The sequence below is a fragment of the Carcharodon carcharias genome, chromosome 11 (assembly GCF_017639515.1).
Source record: "Carcharodon carcharias isolate sCarCar2 chromosome 11, sCarCar2.pri, whole genome shotgun sequence".
In the NCBI taxonomy this organism is placed as follows: domain Eukaryota; kingdom Metazoa; phylum Chordata; class Chondrichthyes; order Lamniformes; family Lamnidae; genus Carcharodon; species Carcharodon carcharias.
This window is the reverse complement of record NC_054477.1, coordinates 165,608,144-165,627,123: the sequence shown is the minus strand read 5'-3', so window position 1 is coordinate 165,627,123 and position 18,980 is coordinate 165,608,144. Positions and strand designations below refer to the sequence as shown.

Genomic DNA, 18,980 nt, shown 5'->3' with positions numbered 1-18,980 from the left:
AGGTAACAAGCAGGATAGATAAAGGGGAACCAGTAGATGTAATATATTTGGATTTCCAAAAGACATTCGATAAGGTACCGCACATAAGGCTACTTAATAAGCAAATAGCCCATGATGTTGGGGGTGGTATATTAGCATGGAGAGAGGATTGGTTAACAAATAGAAGAGAGTTGGGATAAGTTGGAGCATTTTCAGGATGGCAACCTAGTGGAGTGCCACAGGATTCAGTGCTGGGGCCTCAATTATTTACAATATATATTAATGACTTGGATGAGGGAGGTAAATGTACTATCGCCAAGTTTGCAGATGACCCAAAAATAGGTGGGAAGGCAAGTGGCGAGGGTGACACAAGGAGTCTACAGAGGGATATAGACAGGTTAGGTGAGTGGGCAAAAATTTGGCAGATGAAATATGTGGGAAAATGTGAGGTTATACACTTTGGCAGGGAGAATAGAGGAGCTGAATATTATTTAAATGGAGAAAGACTGCAGAAGGCTGCAGCACAGAGGGGTTTAAGATGAATCCCAAAAAGCTAACATATAAGTTCAACAGGTAATAAGGAAGGTAAATGGAATGTTGGCCTTTATTTCAAAGGGAATGGAGCATAGAAATAGGGAAGTCTTGCTAAAACTATACATGGCACTAATTAGACCACATCTAGAATATTGTGAACAATTTTGGTCCCCTTATCTAAGGAAAGATATACTAGCATTGGAGGCAGTCCAGAGAAGATTCACTAGGTTGATCCTGGGTATGGAGGGATTTTCTTATGAGGAGAGGTTGAGTTGGTTGGGCCTGTACTCATTGGAGTTTAGAAGAATGTGAGGTGACCTCATTGAAACATAAAAGATTCTTAGGTGGCTTGACAGGGTAGATGCTGAGAGATTATTTCCCTATGTGGGAGAGTTCTTAAAGCAGCATGTTCTGGCACCAACCAGAGTGCAGGCTGTATTAGACCTGGTATTGTGCAATGAGATAGGATTAATTGATGACCTCATAATGAAGGCACCCCTTGGTAGCAGTGATTATAATATGATTGAATTTTACATTTAGTTTGAGGGAAAGAAGAGTGGGTCTAAGACTAGTATTTTGAACTTAAATAAATGCAATTATGAGGGCATGAAAGCAGAGCTGGCTAAAGTGAACTGACAAATTAGGTTAAGGGATAGGTCAATTGAGATGCAATGGCAGACATTTAAGGAGATACTTCAGAATGCATAGAATAGACACATTCTAACGAGAGAAACATTCCAGGGGGAGAACCCATCATCCATGGTTATCTAAAAAAGTCAAACATGGTAAGTTAAAGAAAAAGCACACAATTGCACAAAGATGAGTGGCAGGTCAGAAGATTGGACAGAATATAAAAAGCAGCAAAGAATGACTAAAAGATTAATAAAGAAGGAAACAACAGAGTATGAGAGAAAGCTAGCTAGAAAAATAAAGACAGGTAATAAGAGTTTCTACAAAAATTTCAAAGAGTTGAAGTGATCGTTGGTTGTAAAGAAAGTGAGTCTGGGGAATTCATAATGGAAAATAAGGAGATGGCAGATGAATTGAACAGATATTTTGCATGTCTTCATCATAGAGGACACCAATAACATTCCAGAAATAGCTGTAAATCAGGAAATGGAAGAGAGGGAGAAACTCCAGAAAATTACAATCACCAGGGAAGTGGTACTGACAAATCCCTGGGTCCTGATGGACTTCATCCTAGGGTCTTAAAAAGTGCTAGTGAGATAGTGATGCATTGGTTTTAATTTTCCAGGATTTCCTTGATTCAGGGATGATACATTAGATTGGAAAATAGCAAATGTAATTATTTTATTCAAAAAGGGAGACAGAAAACAAAATTACAGGCCAGCTGGCTTAACATCGGTCACAGGGAAAATGTTAGAAACTATTATTAAAGACATTAAAGCAGGGCACTTAGAAAAATTCAAGTTAATCAGGCAGAGTCAACATGATTTTGTGAGAAGGAAATCATGTTTAACCAATTTATTGGAGTTCTTTTGAAGAAGTAACATGTGCTATGGATAAAGGGGAACCAGTGGATGTATTTAGATTTCCAGAAGGCATTTGATAAGGTGCCGCATCAAAGGTTATTGCAGAAATACAAGCTCATGATATAGGGGGCAACATATTGGCACGGAGGAAAACTAGCTAGCTAACAGGGCATTGAGAATAAGGAGTGGTGTGCCACAGGGATCAGAGCTGAGGTCTCAACTTTTTACAATTTATATAAATGACTTGGATGAAGTAACTTGGATGAAGTGACAGAAGTTATAGTTGCTAAATTTCTGATGACACAAAGATGGGTAGGAAAGTAAGATTGAAAAGGACATAAGGAGGGTACTAGGGGATAATAGGTTAAGTGAGCGGGCAAAGATCTGGCAAATGGAGTGTAAAGTGAGAAAATGTGAAATTGTCCATTTTGGCAGGATGCATAAAAATGCAACATATTATCTAAACGGGGAGAGATTGCAAAGCTCTGAAATGCAAAGGGATCCGGGTGGGCTACTGCATAAATCACAAGGTTAGAATGCAGGTACAGCAAGTAATTAGGAAAGCTAATATAATGTTATGTTTATGGCAAGAGGAATTGAATTAAAAGTTGGGAGGTTACGCTTCAGTTATATTCAGGCATTGGTGAGAATACATCTGGAGTACTGTGTACAGTATTGGTCTCCTTATTTAAAGAGGGATGTAAATGTGTTGGAAGCAGCTCAGAGAAGGTTTACTAGACTAACACCTGGAATGGGCAGGTAGCCTTCTGAGAAAGGGTGGACAGGCCAGGCTTGTATCCACAGGAGTTTAGAAGAATAAGGGATAACATGATGGAAACATAAGATCCTGAGGGGTCTTGACAGGATGGATGTGGAAAGGATGTTTCCTCTTGTGGGAGAATCTAGAACGAGGGGTCACAGTTTAAAAATAAGGGGCTGCCCATTTAAAACCAATGAGGCAAAATTTTTTGACTGAGGGTCGTGAGGCTTTGGAACGCTCTTCCTCAAAAGGCAATGGAAGCAGAGTCTTTGAATATTTTTAAGGCAGAGGTGCATAAATTCTTGGTAAAAAGGGGGTGATAGGTTATTGGGGGTAGAGGGGGACGTGGAGTTGAGGTTACAATCAGGTCAGCCACAATCTTATTGAATGGCACTGCAGACTCGAGGTGCCAAGTGGCCGATTCCTGCTCTGAATTCGCTGGCTCATATCCAAGTCCTGTTGCAGGTGATTTGCATCATTCTCACTGTTTGCTAGAGGAAGACCCTGGGACAGACAGTCTGCAGCACCTAGAGGAGAGTGTGAGAGGAGGACCCTGGGACAGACAGTCTGCAGCACCTAGAGGAGAGTTTGAGAGTAGGACCCTGGGACAGTCAGCAGCAACTAGAGGAGAGTGTGAGAGGAGGACCCTGGGACAGTCAGCAGCACCTAGAGGAGAGTGTGAGAGGAGGACCCTGGGACAGTCAGCAGCACCTAGAGGAGAGTGTGAGAGGAGGACCCTGGGACAGGCAGTCAGCAGCACCTAGAGGAGAGTGTGAGAGGAGGACCCTGGGACAGTCAGCAGCACCTAGAGGAGAGTGTGAGAGGAGGACCCTGGGACAGACAGTCAGCAGCACCTAGAGGAGAGTGCGAGAGGAGGACCCTGGGACAGGCAGTCAGCAGCACCTAGAGGAGGGGGTGAGAGGAGGACCCTGGGACAGTCAGCAGCACCTAGAGGAGAGTGTGAGAGGAGGACCCTGGGACAGGCAGTCAGCAGCACCTAGAGGAGAGTGTGAGAGGAGGACCCTGGGACAGTCAGTCAGCAGCACCTAGAGGAGAGTGTGAGAGGAGGACCCTGGGACAGACAGTCAGCAGCACCTAGAGGAGAGTGTGAGAGGAGGATCCTGGGACAGTCAGCAGCACCTAGAGGAGAGTGTGAGAGGAGGACCCTGGGACAGTCAGCAGCACCTAGAGGAGAGTGTGAGAGGAGGACCCTGGGACAGTCAGCAGCACCTAGAGGAGAGTGTGAGAGGAGGACCCTGGGACAGACAGTCAGCAGCACCTAGAGGAGAGAGTGAGAGAGGGGGACCCTGGGACAGGTAGTCAGCAGCACCTAGAGGAGAGTGTGAGAGGAGGACCCTGGGACAGTCAGCAGCACCTAGAGGAGAGTGTGAGAGGAGGACCCTGGGACAGTCAGCAGCTCCGAGAGGAGAGTGCAAGAGGAGGACCCTGGGACAGGTAGTCAGCAGCACCTAGAGGAGAGTGAGAGAGGAGGACCCTGGGACAGTCAGCAGCACCTAGAGGAGAGTGTGAGAGGAGGACCCTGGGACAGACAGTCAGCAGCACCTAGAGGAGAGTGTGAGAGGAGGACCCTGGGACGGACAGTCAGCAGCACCTAGAGGAGAGTGTGAGAGGAGGACTCTGGGACAGGCAGTCAGCAGCACCTAGAGGAGAGTGTGAGAGGAGGACCCTGGGGCAGGCAGTCAGCAGCACCTAGAGGAGAGTGTGAGAGGAGGACCCTGGGACAGACAGTCAGCAGCACCTAGAGGAGAGTGTGAGAGGAGGACCCTGGGACAGGCAGTCAGCAGCACCTAGAGGAGAGTGTGAGAGGAGGACACTGGGACAGACAGTCAGCAGCACCTAGAGGAGAGTGTGAGAGGAGGACCCTGGGACAGGCAGTCAGCAGCACCTAGAGGAGAGTGTGAGAGGAGGACCCTGGGATAGGCAGTCAGCAGCACCTAGAGGAGAGTGTGAGAGGAGGACACTGGGACAGTCAGCAGCACCTAGAGGAGAGTGTGAGAGGAGGACCCTGGGACAGTCAGCAGCACCTAGAGGAGAGAGTGAGAGGAGGACCCTGGGACAGGCAGCAGCACCTAGAGGAGAGTGTGAGAGGAGGACCCTGGGACAGTCAGCAGCACCTAGAGGAGAGTGTGAGAGGAGGACCCTGGGACAGTCAGCAGCACCTAGAGGAGAGTGTGAGAGGAGGACCCTGGGACAGTCAGCAGCACCTACAGGAGAGTGTGAGAGGAGGACCCTGGGACAGTCAGCAGCACCTAGAGGAGAGAGTGAGAGGAGGGCCCTGGGACAGTCAGCAGCACCTAGAGGAGAGTGAGAGAGGAGGACCCTGGGACAGGCAGTCAGCAGCACCTAGAGGAGAGTGTGAGAGGAGGACCCTGGGACAGTCAGCAGCACCTAGAGGAGAGTGTGAGAGGAGGACCCTGGGACAGACAGTCAGCAGCACCTAGAGGAGAGTGTGAGAGGAGGACCCTGGGACAGACAGTCAGCAGCACCTAGAGGAGAGTGTGAGAGGAGGATCCTGGGACAGTCAGCAGCACCTAGAGGAGAGTGTGAGAGGAGGACCCTGGGACAGTCAGCAGCACCTAGAGGAGAGTGTGAGAGGAGGACCCTGGGACAGTCAGCAGCACCTAGAGGAGAGTGTGAGAGGAGGACCCTGGGACAGACAGTCAGCAGCACCTAGAGGAGAGAGTGAGAGAGGGGGACCCTGGGACAGGTAGTCAGCAGCACCTAGAGGAGAGTGTGAGAGGAGGACCCTGGGACAGTCAGCAGCACCTAGAGGAGAGTGTGAGAGGAGGACCCTGGGACAGTCAGCAGCACCTAGAGGAGAGTGTGAGAGGAGGACCCTGGGACAGACAGTCAGCAGCACCTAGAGGAGAGTGTGAGAGGAGGACCCTGGGACAGGCAGTCAGCAGCACCTAGAGGAGAGTGTGAGAGGAGGACTCTGGGACAGACAGTCAGCAGCACCTAGAGGAGAGTGTGAGAGGAGGACACTGGGACAGACAGTCAGCAGCACCTAGAGGAGAGTGTGAGAGGAGGACCCTGGGACAGGCAGTCAGCAGCACCTAGAGGAGAGTGTGAGAGGAGGACCCTGGGATAGGCAGTCAGCAGCACCTAGAGGAGAGTGTGAGAGGAGGACACTGGGACAGTCAGCAGCACCTAGAGGAGAGTGTGAGAGGAGGACTCTGGGACAGTCAGCAGCACCTAGAGGAGAGTGTGAGAGGAGGTCCCTGGGACAGGCAGCAGCACCTAGAGGAGAGTGTGAGAGGAGGACCCTGGGACAGTCAGCAGCACCTAGAGGAGAGTGTGAGAGGAGGACCCTGGGACAGTCAGCAGCACCTACAGGAGAGTGTGAGAGGAGGACCCTGGGACAGTCAGCAGCACCTAGAGGAGAGAGTGAGAGGAGGGCCCTGGGACAGTCAGCAGCACCTAGAGGAGAGTGAGAGAGGAGGACCCTGAGACAGGCAGTCAGCAGCACCTAGAGGAGAGTGTGAGAGGAGGACCCTGGGACAGTCAGCAGCACCTAGAGGAGAGTGTGAGAGGAGGACCCTGGGACAGACAGTCAGCAGCACCTAGAGGAGAGTGTGAGAGGAGGACCCTGGGACAGTCAGCAGCACCTAGAGGAGAGTGTGACAGGAGGACCCTGGGACAGGTAGTCAGCAGCACCTAGAGGAGAGTGTGAGAGGAGGACTCTGGGACAGGCAGTCAGCAGCACCTAGAGGAGAGTGTGAGAGGAGGACCCTGGGACAGTCAGCAGCACCTAGAGGAGAGTGAGAGAGGAGGACCCTGGGACAGGCAGTCAGCAGCACCTAGAGGAGAGTGTGAGAGGAGGACCCTGGGACAGTCAGCAGCACCTAGAGGAGAGTGTGAGAGGAGGACCCTGGGACAGACAGTCAGCAGCACCTAGAGGAGAGTGTGAGAGGAGGACCCTGGGACAGACAGTCAGCAGCACCTAGAGGAGAGTGTGAGAGGAGGATCCTGGGACAGTCAGCAGCACCTAGAGGAGAGTGTGAGAGGAGGACCCTGGGACAGTCAGCAGCACCTAGAGGAGAGTGTGAGAGGAGGACCCTGGGACAGTCAGCAGCACCTAGAGGAGAGTGTGAGAGGAGGACCCTGGGACAGACAGTCAGCAGCACCTAGAGGAGAGAGTGAGAGAGGGGGACCCTGGGACAGGTAGTCAGCAGCACCTAGAGGAGAGTGTGAGAGGAGGACCCTGGGACAGTCAGCAGCACCTAGAGGAGAGTGTGAGAGGAGGACCCTGGGACAGTCAGCAGCACCTAGAGGAGAGTGTGAGAGGAGGACCCTGGGACAGACAGTCAGCAGCACCTAGAGGAGAGTGTGAGAGGAGGACCCTGGGACAGGCAGTCAGCAGCACCTAGAGGAGAGTGTGAGAGGAGGACACTGGGACAGACAGTCAGCAGCACGTAGAGGAGAGTGTGAGAGGAGGACACTGGGACAGACAGTCAGCAGCACCTAGAGGAGAGTGTGAGAGGAGGACCCTGGGACAGGCAGTCAGCAGCACCTAGAGGAGAGTGTGAGAGGAGGACCCTGGGATAGGCAGTCAGCAGCACCTAGAGGAGAGTGTGAGAGGAGGACACTGGGACAGTCAGCAGCACCTAGAGGAGAGTGTGAGAGGAGGACCCTGGGACAGTCAGAAGCACCTAGAGGAGAGTGTGAGAGGAGGTCCCTGGGACAGGCAGCAGCACCTAGAGGAGAGTGTGAGAGGAGGACCCTGGGACAGTCAGCAGCACCTAGAGGAGAGTGTGAGAGGAGGACCCTGGGACAGTCAGCAGCACCTACAGGAGAGTGTGAGAGGAGGACCCTGGGACAGTCAGCAGCACCTAGAGGAGAGAGTGAGAGGAGGGCCCTGGGACAGTCAGCAGCACCTAGAGGAGAGTGAGAGAGGAGGACCCTGAGACAGGCAGTCAGCAGCACCTAGAGGAGAGTGTGAGAGGAGGACCCTGGGACAGTCAGCAGCACCTAGAGGAGAGTGTGAGAGGAGGACCCTGGGACAGACAGTCAGCAGCACCTAGAGGAGAGTGTGAGAGGAGGACCCTGGGACAGTCAGCAGCACCTAGAGGAGAGTGTGACAGGAGGACCCTGGGACAGGTAGTCAGCAGCACCTAGAGGAGAGTGTGAGAGGAGGACTCTGGGACAGGCAGTCAGCAGCACCTAGAGGAGAGTGTGAGAGGAGGACCCTGGGACAGTCAGCAGCACCTAGAGGAGAGTGTGAGAGGAGGACCCTGGGACAGACAGTCAGCAGCACCTAGAGGAGAGTGTGAGAGGAGGACCCTGGGACAGTCAGCAGCACCTAGAGGAGAGTGTGACAGGAGGACCCTGGGACAGGTAGTCAGCAGCACCTAGAGGAGAGTGTGAGAGGAGGACTCTGGGACAGACAGTCAGCAGCACCTAGAGGAGAGTGTGAGAGGAGGATCCTGGGGCAGGTAGTCAGCAGCACCTAGAGGAGAGTGTGACAGGAGGACCCTGGGACAGGTAGTCGCGAGCACCTAGAGGAGAGAGTGAGAGGAGGACCCTGGGACAGTCAGCAGCACCTAGAGGAGAGAGTGAGAGGAGGACCCTGGGACAGACAGTCAGCAGCACCTAGAGGAGAGAGAGAGAGGAGGACCCTGGGACAGTCAGCAGCACCTAGAGGAGAGAGTGAGAGGAGGACCCTGGGACAGACAGTCAGCAGCACCTAGAGGAGAGTGTGAGAGGAGGACCCTGGGACAGTCAGCAGCACCTAGAGGAGAGTGTGAGAGGAGGACCCTGGGACAGTCAGCAGCACCTAGAGGAGAGTGTGAGAGGAGGACCCTGGGACAGACAGTCAGCAGCACCTAGAGGAGAGAGTGAGAGAGGGGGACCCTGGGACAGGTAGTCAGCAGCACCTAGAGGAGAGTGTGAGAGGAGGACCCTGGGACAGTCAGCAGCACCTAGAGGAGAGTGTGAGAGGAGGACCCTGGGACAGTCAGCAGCACCTAGAGGAGAGTGTGAGAGGAGGACCCTGGGACAGTCAGCAGCACCTAGAGGAGAGTGTGAGAGGAGGACCCTGGGACAGACAGTCAGCAGCACCTAGAGGAGAGTGTGAGAGGAGGACCCTGGGACAGGCAGTCAGCAGCACCTAGAGGAGAGTGTGAGAGGATGACACTGGGACAGACAGTCAGCAGCACCTAGAGGAGAGTGTGAGAGGAGGACACTGGGACAGACAGTCAGCAGCACCTAGAGGAGAGAGAGAGAGGAGGACCCTGGGACAGTCAGCAGCACCTAGAGGAGAGAGTGAGAGGAGGACCCTGGGACAGACAGTCAGCAGCACCTAGAGGAGAGTGTGAGAGGAGGACCCTGGGACAGTCAGCAGCACCTAGAGGAGAGTGTGAGAGGAGGACCCTGGGACAGTCAGCAGCACCTAGAGGAGAGTGTGAGAGGAGGACCCTGGGACAGACAGTCAGCAGCACCTAGAGGAGAGAGAGGGGGACCCTGGGACAGGTAGTCAGCAGCACCTAGAGGAGAGTGTGAGAGGAGGACCCTGGGACAGTCAGCAGCACCTAGAGGAGAGTGTGAGAGGAGGACCCTGGGACAGTCAGCAGCACCTAGAGGAGAGTGTGAGAGGAGGACCCTGGGACAGACAGTCAGCAGCACCTAGAGGAGAGTGTGAGAGGAGGACCCTGGGACAGGCAGTCAGCAGCACCTGGAGGAGAGTGTGAGAGGAGGACACTGGGACAGACAGTCAGCAGCACCTAGAGGAGAGTGTGAGAGGAGGACACTGGGACAGACAGTCAGCAGCACCTAGAGGAGAGTGTGAGAGGAGGACCCTGGGACAGGCAGTCAGCAGCACCTAGAGGAGAGTGTGAGAGGAGGACCCTGGGATAGGCAGTCAGCAGCACCTAGAGGAGAGTGTGAGAGGAGGACACTGGGACAGTCAGCAGCACCTAGAGGAGAGTGTGAGAGGAGGACCCTGGGACAGTCAGCAGCACCTAGAGGAGAGTGTGAGAGGAGGTCCCTGGGACAGGCAGCAGCACCTAGAGGAGAGTGTGAGAGGAGGACCCTGGGACAGTCAGCAGCACCTAGAGGAGAGTGTGAGAGGAGGACCCTGGGACAGTCAGCAGCACCTACAGGAGAGTGTGAGAGGAGGACCCTGGGACAGTCAGCAGCACCTAGAGGAGAGAGTGAGAGGAGGGCCCTGGGACAGTCAGCAGCACCTAGAGGAGAGTGAGAGAGGAGGACCCTGAGACAGGCAGTCAGCAGCACCTAGAGGAGAGTGTGAGAGGAGGACCCTGGGACAGTCAGCAGCACCTAGAGGAGAGTGTGAGAGGAGGACCCTGGGACAGACAGTCAGCAGCACCTAGAGGAGAGTGTGAGAGGAGGACCCTGGGACAGTCAGCAGCACCTAGAGGAGAGTGTGAGAGGAGGACCCTGGGACAGGCAGTCAGCAGCACCTAGAGGAGAGAGTGAGAGGAGGACCCTGGGACAGTCAGCAGCACCTAGAGGAGAGAGTGAGAGGAGGACCCTGGGACAGACAGTCAGCAGCACCTAGAGGAGAGAGAGAGAGGAGGACCCTGGGACAGTCAGCAGCACCTAGAGGAGAGAGTGAGAGGAGGACCCTGGGACAGACAGTCAGCAGCACCTAGAGGAGAGTGTGAGAGGAGGACCCTGGGACAGTCAGCAGCACCTAGAGGAGAGTGTGAGAGGAGGACCCTGGGACAGACAGTCAGCAGCACCTAGAGGAGAGAGTGAGAGGAGGACCCTGGGACAGTCAGCAGCACCTAGAGGAGAGTGTGAGAGGAGGACCCTGGGACTGTCAGCAGCACCTAGAGGAGAGTGTGAGAGGAGGACCCTGGGACAGACAGTCAGCAGCACCTAGAGGAGAGTGTGAGAGGAGGACCCTGGGTCAGGCAGTCAGCAGCACCTTGAGGATCTAGCATAGCAGGGAAGAGGCCATGATCATGGTTGCTTCTGCATATGTCTAAGTGTTTTTTTTGTGTGGATATCGTTTATTTTACTGAAGGATTTCAGCAAAGGCTTTGGTCTTTTTGCCCTTTGGGATTGGAAACTCTTCTGTGGTTGTTTGTTCTCCTTTGAAGGGGTTTCAGTGCCTAACATTGGGACCTTAGAGGTGATGGCTGCAACCAGCCAAGTCCCAAACCAGAGTTAAGTAACACTGTGAGGGTGCGAAGGAGGTACACCCATTGACCATGCCTTACTTCGTTAAGAGAATCCTTTTGGAGTCTTGTGGATTTGAAGCCACAGAGATCGACTGCCTGCACCTGATGAAGTCATATGGGCTTGAAACGTTAACTCTGTCTTCCTCCCAACAGGTGCTGTCAGACCTGCTGAGCTTTTCCAGCATTTTTGTTTAAGGACTTCCCCAGTGCTGGAAACTTTGATGTGACTTTCACGAATGTTGCTGCCTGCGTCAAGTTCCAAAGTGTGTTCAAGGAGAAGAGAGACCAGCTGCAGATGAGAATCCTCACAGTGGAGCTGCTCTTTGCTCTGCTGTCGTAAGGGGACCGTGTGCTGACTGTGCATCTCTACAATCCCCACGTCCCAGTCGCCAATGTGCTCACCTTCCTCACCAAGTATGTCGACAAGGTTGGGAACTGCACCAAGGTCAAAGACGCCTTTGGGATTTGCACTAGCAAACGCCAGGTCAAGGTCACACTCAAGACCGATGGTAATGGAGCCATCCTCCACCCTCCTTCCAGCATCACGATCAGGGGAAACCTTGGCTACCTTGTCTACGCTGGGCAGCCCAAACTCGGTCGCTCATGCAGCAATATCTGGTCATGTGGTGTCCAACTGCAGTGCTGCCCTCTGCAAGAACTGCAAACAGGAAGGGCAGCAAAGGACTGCAAACAGACTAAGTGCTGCAACCTGTGTGGTGAGGCAGGTCACCTCCACAGGACCTGCCCCAAATGCTGCCTCACTTATACACAGGCAGCCAAAGCCAACGAGGGGGAAGCAGACGAGATGGTGAGGGTCACTACCGCTAAGCACACTTGCAAACCTCCACCGACCAACGCCTCCAGTGAGCACAATGGGACAAAGCAGGACACAGAGACACAAGGTGAGGAGAAGATTGAGGTAACAGACAGCCAAACAACTGCACTGGCCCGTGAACCTCCCACTCCTTGGCAGAACAAATCAATGGAGGAGGAGCCAACAGAAAATCAACCAGGAGGAGTGACAGCTAGTGAAGAGGACCAAAAGAAGGGGCTAAGAAGGGACCAAGCCACTTCCCAGATGAGTGGCAAGAGGCATCTCCCATCCAACACGGATGATAAGGGCTGCTGCTCTTTGGATGAAGAAGGGCAAGGGTGACCATAAGATAAGACCATAAGACATAGGAGCAGAAATTAGGCCAATCGGCCCATCGAGTCTGCTCCGCCATTCAATCATGGCTGATAAGTTTCTCAACCCCATTCTCCCACCTTCTCCCCGTAACCTTTGATCCCCTTACCAATCAAGAACCTATCTATCTTGGTCTTAAATACACTCAATGACCTGGCCTCCACAGCCTTCTGTGGCAATGAATTCCATAGATTCACCACTCTCTGGTTAAAGAAGTTTCTCCTCACCTCTGTTCTAAAAGGTCTTCCCTTTACTCTGAGGCTGTGCCCTCGGGTCCTAGTCTCTCTTACTAATGGAAACATCTTCCCCATGTCCACTCTATCCAGGCCTTTCAGTATTCTGTAAGTTTCATTCAGATCCCTCCTCATCCATCGAGTATAGACCCAGTGTCCTCAAACGTTCCTCATATGTTAAGCCTTTCATTCCTAGGATCGTTCTCGTGAACCTCCTCTGGACCCTCTCCAGGGCCAGCACATCCTTCCTGAGATACGGGGCCCAAAATTGCTCACAATATTCTCAATGTGGTCTGACCAGAGCCTTATAAAGCCGCAGCAGCACATCCCTGCTTTTATATTCTAGTCCTCTCGAAATAAATGCCAACATTGCATTTGCCTTCCTAACTACCGACTCAACCTGCAAGTTAACCTTGCGAATCCTGGACTAGGACTCCCAAGTCCCTTTGCACTCCAGATTTCTGAATTCTCACCCCATTTAGAAAATAGTCTATGCCTCTATTCTTCCTACCAAAGTGCATGACCTCACACTTCCCCACGTTGTATTCCATTTGCCACTTTGCCCATTCTCCTAACCTGTCCAAATCCTTCTGCAGCCTCCCCGCCTCCTCAATACTACCTGTCCCTCCACCTATCTTTGCTTCATCTGCAAACTTAGCCAGGATGCCCTCAGTTCCTTCATCTAGATCATTAATGTATAAAGTGAAAAGTTGTGGTGCCAACACTGACCCCTGTGGAACTCCACTAGTCATCGGCCGCCATCCTGAGAAGGACCCCCTTATCCCCACTCTCTGCCTCCTGCCAGACAGCCAATCTTCTATCCATGCTAGTAACTTGCCTCTAACACCATGGGCTCTTATCTTACTGAGCAGCCTCCTGTGCGGCACCTTGTCAAAGGCCTTCTGGAAGTCCAAGTAGATAACAGCCATTGGCTCTCCTTTGTCTAACCTACTCGTTACCTCCTCAAAGAATTCTAACAGATTTGTCAGGCATGACCTCCGCTTGATGAAACCATGTTGACTTTGCCCTATTTTACCATGCACTTCCAAGTATTCTGAAATCTCATCCTTAATAACGGACTCTAAAATCTTACCAATGACCGAGGTCAGGCTAATCGGCCTGTAATTTCCTGTCTTTTGCCTCACTCCCTTCTTAAACAGCGGGGTTACATTAGCAATTTTCCAGTCCTCTGGGACCCTCCCTGACTCCAGTGATTCCTGAAAGATCGCCACTAACGCCTCCACTATCTCTTCAGCTATCTCCTTCAGAACTCTGGGTGTAATCCATCTGGTCCAGGTAAGTGTCTGGGGAGCTTGGTCCCGTGATTTGTACATCCTGTGTTAGTCACTCCTGGCAGCCTGGGTGACCCACGTGTGCAGGAGGTCCCTCTGGACAACTCGAGCTCCGGGTTTTGGAGCCTGAGCGGCAGCTGGGGGGCGCTATGGTGCATTCGCAAGGCTGAGAGGTTCGTGGACAGCACGTTTCAGGACATGGTCACCCCGCAGCTTAAGGATATGCAAGTAGAGAGGGAATGGGTGACTGCCAGACAGAAGGAGGGGTCCAAGCAGGTAGTGAGGGAATCTGCTGAGTGCATCTCACTCACAAGCCATTTTTCGGCCTTGGAAACAGCGAGTGTGACGGTTCCTCTGTGGTAGCCAATCAGAGCCAAGGCCACGGCACTGTGGGTGGTCCAGCTGCTCAGGGAGGGAGGAAGAAGTGTGGAAGGGGATTTGTTGGTAAGGGGAGTAGTTAGGCGCTACTGTGGCCATAGACGTGACCCCAGGATGGTATGTTGCCTCCCGGGTGCCAGGGTCAAGGCTGTCACGGAACGGATACAGGGCATTCTGAAGGGGGAGGGTGAACAGCCAGAGGGCATGGTCCATGTTGGGACCAATATCTGAGCTGTGAGGAAAGATTGGATAGGCTGGGGTTGTTTTCCTTGGAGTAACGAAGGATGAGAGGGGACCTGATAGAGGTGGATAAGATTATGAGGGACATAAATAGGGTGGATCGGAAGGCACTTTTACCATTAGTAGAGGGGTCAATAATCAGGGAGCATAGCATTGATCCAGAGGATGGTGGGAGTCTGGGACTCACTGCCTGAAAGGGTAGTTGAGTCAGAAGCTCTCATAACATTTAGGAAGTATTTAGATATTCACTTGTGTTGCCATAGCCCCTAGGGCTACGAGCCAAACGCTGGAAAATGGGATTAGTGTAGTCAGATCACAGACACAATGGGCTGAATGGCCTCATTCTGTGCTGTAAGCATCTCAGTCTGAGCAGCAGTCCGAGTACGGACCCTTGGGTCAGTCTAAAAGTCTATCGCCCTCCGGTCTGATAAACAACTATCTACCACAACTCACTACTTTCTGACCTTAAGCCAAGTTTTTTTATCCAACTGGACAATGACCCTCCTATTCTATGAGCCTCAATTTTGTTCACCAGCCTTTTACGTGGTACCTTGTCAAACTCTTTCTTAAGATCTATGTAGACAACATCCACTGCACTCCCTTCATCATCCTTCTCTGTTACTGCATCAAAATAATTCAATTAAACAAGCATGATTTGCCTTTTACAAATCTCTGCTGGCTCTCCTTAATTAACTCAAGCCCACTGAATGATCCACATCGGTTGGTGAAGTTAAAACTAAGATAGAGCTGCTTTCTTTGCTGGAAGGCATTTACTGACTTCACACACAGTCAACATGACTCTAACCCCTCAGTATCCCATCTAGCCCCATTTATGTGATCTTTTCCCAATCTCACCCTTCAGGCATAAACCCTGCTGGGGTGGCCAGTTTCCTTGGGCAGGCCCCCACCCTGGGCTATGGTGACCCCTCCCAGCAGCTTGTTGAGCTCCTCATCATTGCGGATGGTAAGCTGCAGCTGGCTGGAGATGGTCTTGTACTCCCGGGCCGTGTCGCTGGCTAGCTCAAGGATCTCGGCCGTCAGGTACTCGAGGACAGAGGCCAGGCAGACGGGGCTCCGACCTCGACATGCTTGGCATGGTGACCCTTACACAACAGACGGTGGATATGGCCGCGGGGAAAGTGGAGACTGGCTCTGGCGGAGTGAGTATTGGCCTCTGTGCATCCTTTGCTGCTAGTTTTACCACAACCAGGCATCTTTCATGATTAGCTCATTTACAGGTGTACAAATACCCATCACCTGTTTAACAACGTCATTACGTTAAACCATAACAATGTAATTAATAAGACATTGACAAAACCTCTCCAAATGTCTGTTGCTATTTTTTCACTGATTATGGATTCCAAAACTTTACCCACCACTGATGTTAAATTAACTGGCCTGAAGGGTCGCTAAGACTGCCCTTAACATCCTTTCCTCAATAAGGGTGTCACATCTGTCACTCTTCAATCCTCTGGCACCTCCACCACATCTAGAGAAGATTGAAAGATTAAGACCAGCCTCGCCGCTATCTCCTCTGTTACTTCCTTTAGTAACCTGGGATGCAAGCCATCGGGACCAGGTGATTTATCCACCCGAAGCATAGACAGTGTTTACAGTACCACCTCCTTTTTCAATTTTCACCCTATCCATTGCCTCCCCCATCTTTGCTTCTACCAATATTGTCTTCCTCATCCTCAGTAAACACCACCTTGTCCTGTGCCTCTGAGATTATCACCTTCTTTGTCCCGATAAGAACTCCTCCACCTCTTGCTATCCGCTTACTCTTTACATGCTGGGAGAAGAGTTTTGGCCTCTCTTTTACATTGACTGTCATTCTGTTTTCATTCTCCCTTTGCCGGGCTTATTCTTCTCTTCACCTTCCCTCTCAACCTGTTGCATTTGACCTAGTTCTTACCTGAAGAATTCACCTGACATGCATCATACACCCTCCTTATAAATCTCAAACACTTCAATCAAATCATACTTTAACTGTCTAAATTCCTGGGAATACAGCCCTATGTTGTGTGGGTGTTTGAACACATCGTGCAATCAAAACGTACTATGGCTACAAGACCAGCATCTCCAGGCCAAGCTGCAGTGTCACAACACTTTATCTGGTTGCAAATGAAGCAAGAAAACAGCCATAGAAAGAAGTGGAAAATGGCAGCATGTTGGGTCTGCAGGAACGTTAATGTCCTCTATATGACAGGGAAGCCCATACTCAATTAGGCTCAAGTCACATTCTCTGTCCTTCTCAACAACAGCAACAGGCATCAAACCTAGTCAGACTCAACAAAAGGAAAATACTGGGGATGCTGGAAATCTGAAATAAAAACAAAAAATGCTGGAAATACTCAGGTCAGACAGCATCTGTGGAAAGAAACAAAGTTAACATTTCAGTTCAAGATGACCTTCCATCTTTTCTGCTGAGTATTTCCAGCATTGTTTATTCTTATTCCAGACACAAAGTCATTTGGTGAATCTGAGATTTCCACCTGCTGCTGCCCTCTGGTGGATTACTGAGAGATTACACCAGAGAAATAAGTTAAATTAATGGCTGGAATTTTACAGACCTATCGTGGCAAGGACAAGGCTGCAAAATGCAGCGAGCTATTCTAAACTCCACTGACTTGTGGGAATGTAAAATCCCACTGCCATAAAATTCCACCCAAAGTTCTGAGCATCAGAAAAGCTCACTCCTTCTTTGTAGGACAATTCAACTGAACCACATTTCAAGCATGTCTCTTGTTCACGTTACTAAGCAGAAGCAAAGGAAAAGGGCAGACTAACAGCTGCTTGGCAACACGGGTTAAGTATTCAACCATGCATTTCTTCATCAGCTCAGTCTGGCATCCTACAATGAGTAGAACAATATAATCAGGCACATACCAGGTCCAGAATCATAGCTTGGTACACATTCAAACTTGGATCCTGCCCAGTAAAGGGATGGATGGTGGTGGAGAAAACCTGACTGTACTTGTCCAATATTCATTGTCACACTTGTGTCTGGACAAGTAAAAACATGAAGAAGGAACTGGATCAAGAGATAACAGACCTCACTCACTGATGGAAGCACTAGTGTAGTGTGCAGCAAGTGACGTTACTTCTTACAACCTAATTTAAGCTGTCAATGGGCTCGACAATATCATCCACCCTGATTCAGTGACCTTAGACACTGGAAGTAGCCCAGTTGACAGTTTCAAGGCAAGACTCTTTGTATTTAAAGGTCACTAAAAGACAACTGGCAGAAACCATGAATCATAAACCAAGAGGCCAAGTGCTCAACTCCTGTTAGTTAATCTCAGACAGACCACAGAGGTGCCAACAGGAGGGGAGCATCTTTACAGTTGAGTTGACTGCCTTGACCGTCTAAACTGACACACGCTGTCTTAGTGAAATGCTACGGAATCAAACTGCAACAGGAGTTGATGCCATAAGGTCAGGCTGAGGAAGTGTTGGAGGGTGGAAGAGGGGGAGAAATGGTACTAAGAAGAAGGGAGAAAGTTGGAAGGTAAACCTATACCTGGTATGCTCTTCAGTAATTTGGCATTACACATCTGCCCCTTCCAGATGTCAGTGAGAACGTATTCCATTCGCTTTGCTCGCCAGAGAAAGTTGAACACTCTTAAATAATGGCTCATACATTCTCGAGTAAACACCTGAAACAGAAATAAAATGATAACAAATTACAAAAATCCACAGGTTCCGAAGGGGAGGGGAGGAGAGGAGGGGCAAAAGAGGGAGGCAGGGAGGAGGAGGAGGAAGGGGGAGAAGAGGGAGGGGGAAAGGAAAGATGGAGGAATAATTACAAAAATTACTCTAATATCAGAATCTGTGACATTGCCATTGGAGTTTCTATTGCACTAACTAGTAACATTACATTTTACTGGCCACTTTGATTGCCCATGTCTTGCAGCTGAAACTGTCCTTTTTGGGTCTTTTACAAACTAAAATAATGCTACAAGGAGTTCTGTTTCTTTGTAAAAGCCAAAATAATTTATTGATGTTGACTTATAAGAATTCTGTTACAATGATTCACTGTCCTCATGTAATAAAGTAACACCAATTCAAAGCTGGTATTAATTTTTAAAACGGAATCTTATAGCTCCTATAAATTATTGACTCAATTCAACTTCAGGTTAAATGCCAATGAAATAAGAAGCTTCTTAAAAACAACTATGAAAGTAGCTTTAAAATAAGGTGCTCCAGTGCTGAATTATCTAGGTATATTTCCAGGATTCCGACAATTATCCCGTCGCTGTAAGTGGACTTACTGTTGCAATTGGGCCATCAACATGATAATCCAAACTGAAGACATCCCAACCTGTATCTCCAGCTGATATCTAGGAAAGAGGAAATGGGTGACAGTAATAAAACGGTACAGCCATTGTTCCCTTGAACTTCTCTTTGCCTTGTGTGGCATGCTTGTTGCATTGTGCAGCCCCTTTAAGGTTGCCAAGTGGCCGTATATGTGTGCGTCGTAAAGGGAACACTGGCTGTGCGCAGCACATTTTGTTTGTTGCATGTACATTCCAGAATGTTGTGCGGCCGCTCATCTGTTCAGAGGGAACACTGACTGCCACCAGTAGCAGGTATTTAAGCGCAGTGTGGAAAAGGGCTCCTGTAGTTGCAGCTATCAGCAGCCAATGCAGGGAGGATGCAGCCTGTGACTGGATGAGCAGAAAATGGAGGGAAAATAAGTGGGAGAGAGAGGTGA

At 50.6% G+C, this 18,980-nt stretch overlaps 1 protein-coding gene across 2 annotated transcripts in view; it reads right to left on the bottom strand.

The window, feature by feature from the left end:
* Nucleotides 1–18,980, bottom strand: part of tubgcp3 (tubulin, gamma complex associated protein 3) — a 114,928-nt gene that overhangs the window by 12,055 nt on the left and 83,893 nt on the right. For both annotated transcript variants that reach the window (XM_041199494.1, XM_041199495.1), the window contains exons 16-17: nt 18,538–18,606; nt 17,787–17,922 (exon numbers count right to left, since the gene is read on the bottom strand). In XM_041199494.1, the coding sequence (XP_041055428.1) occupies nt 17,787–17,922; nt 18,538–18,606 (205 nt within the window). The remainder of the gene's footprint in view (nt 1–17,786; nt 17,923–18,537; nt 18,607–18,980) is intronic.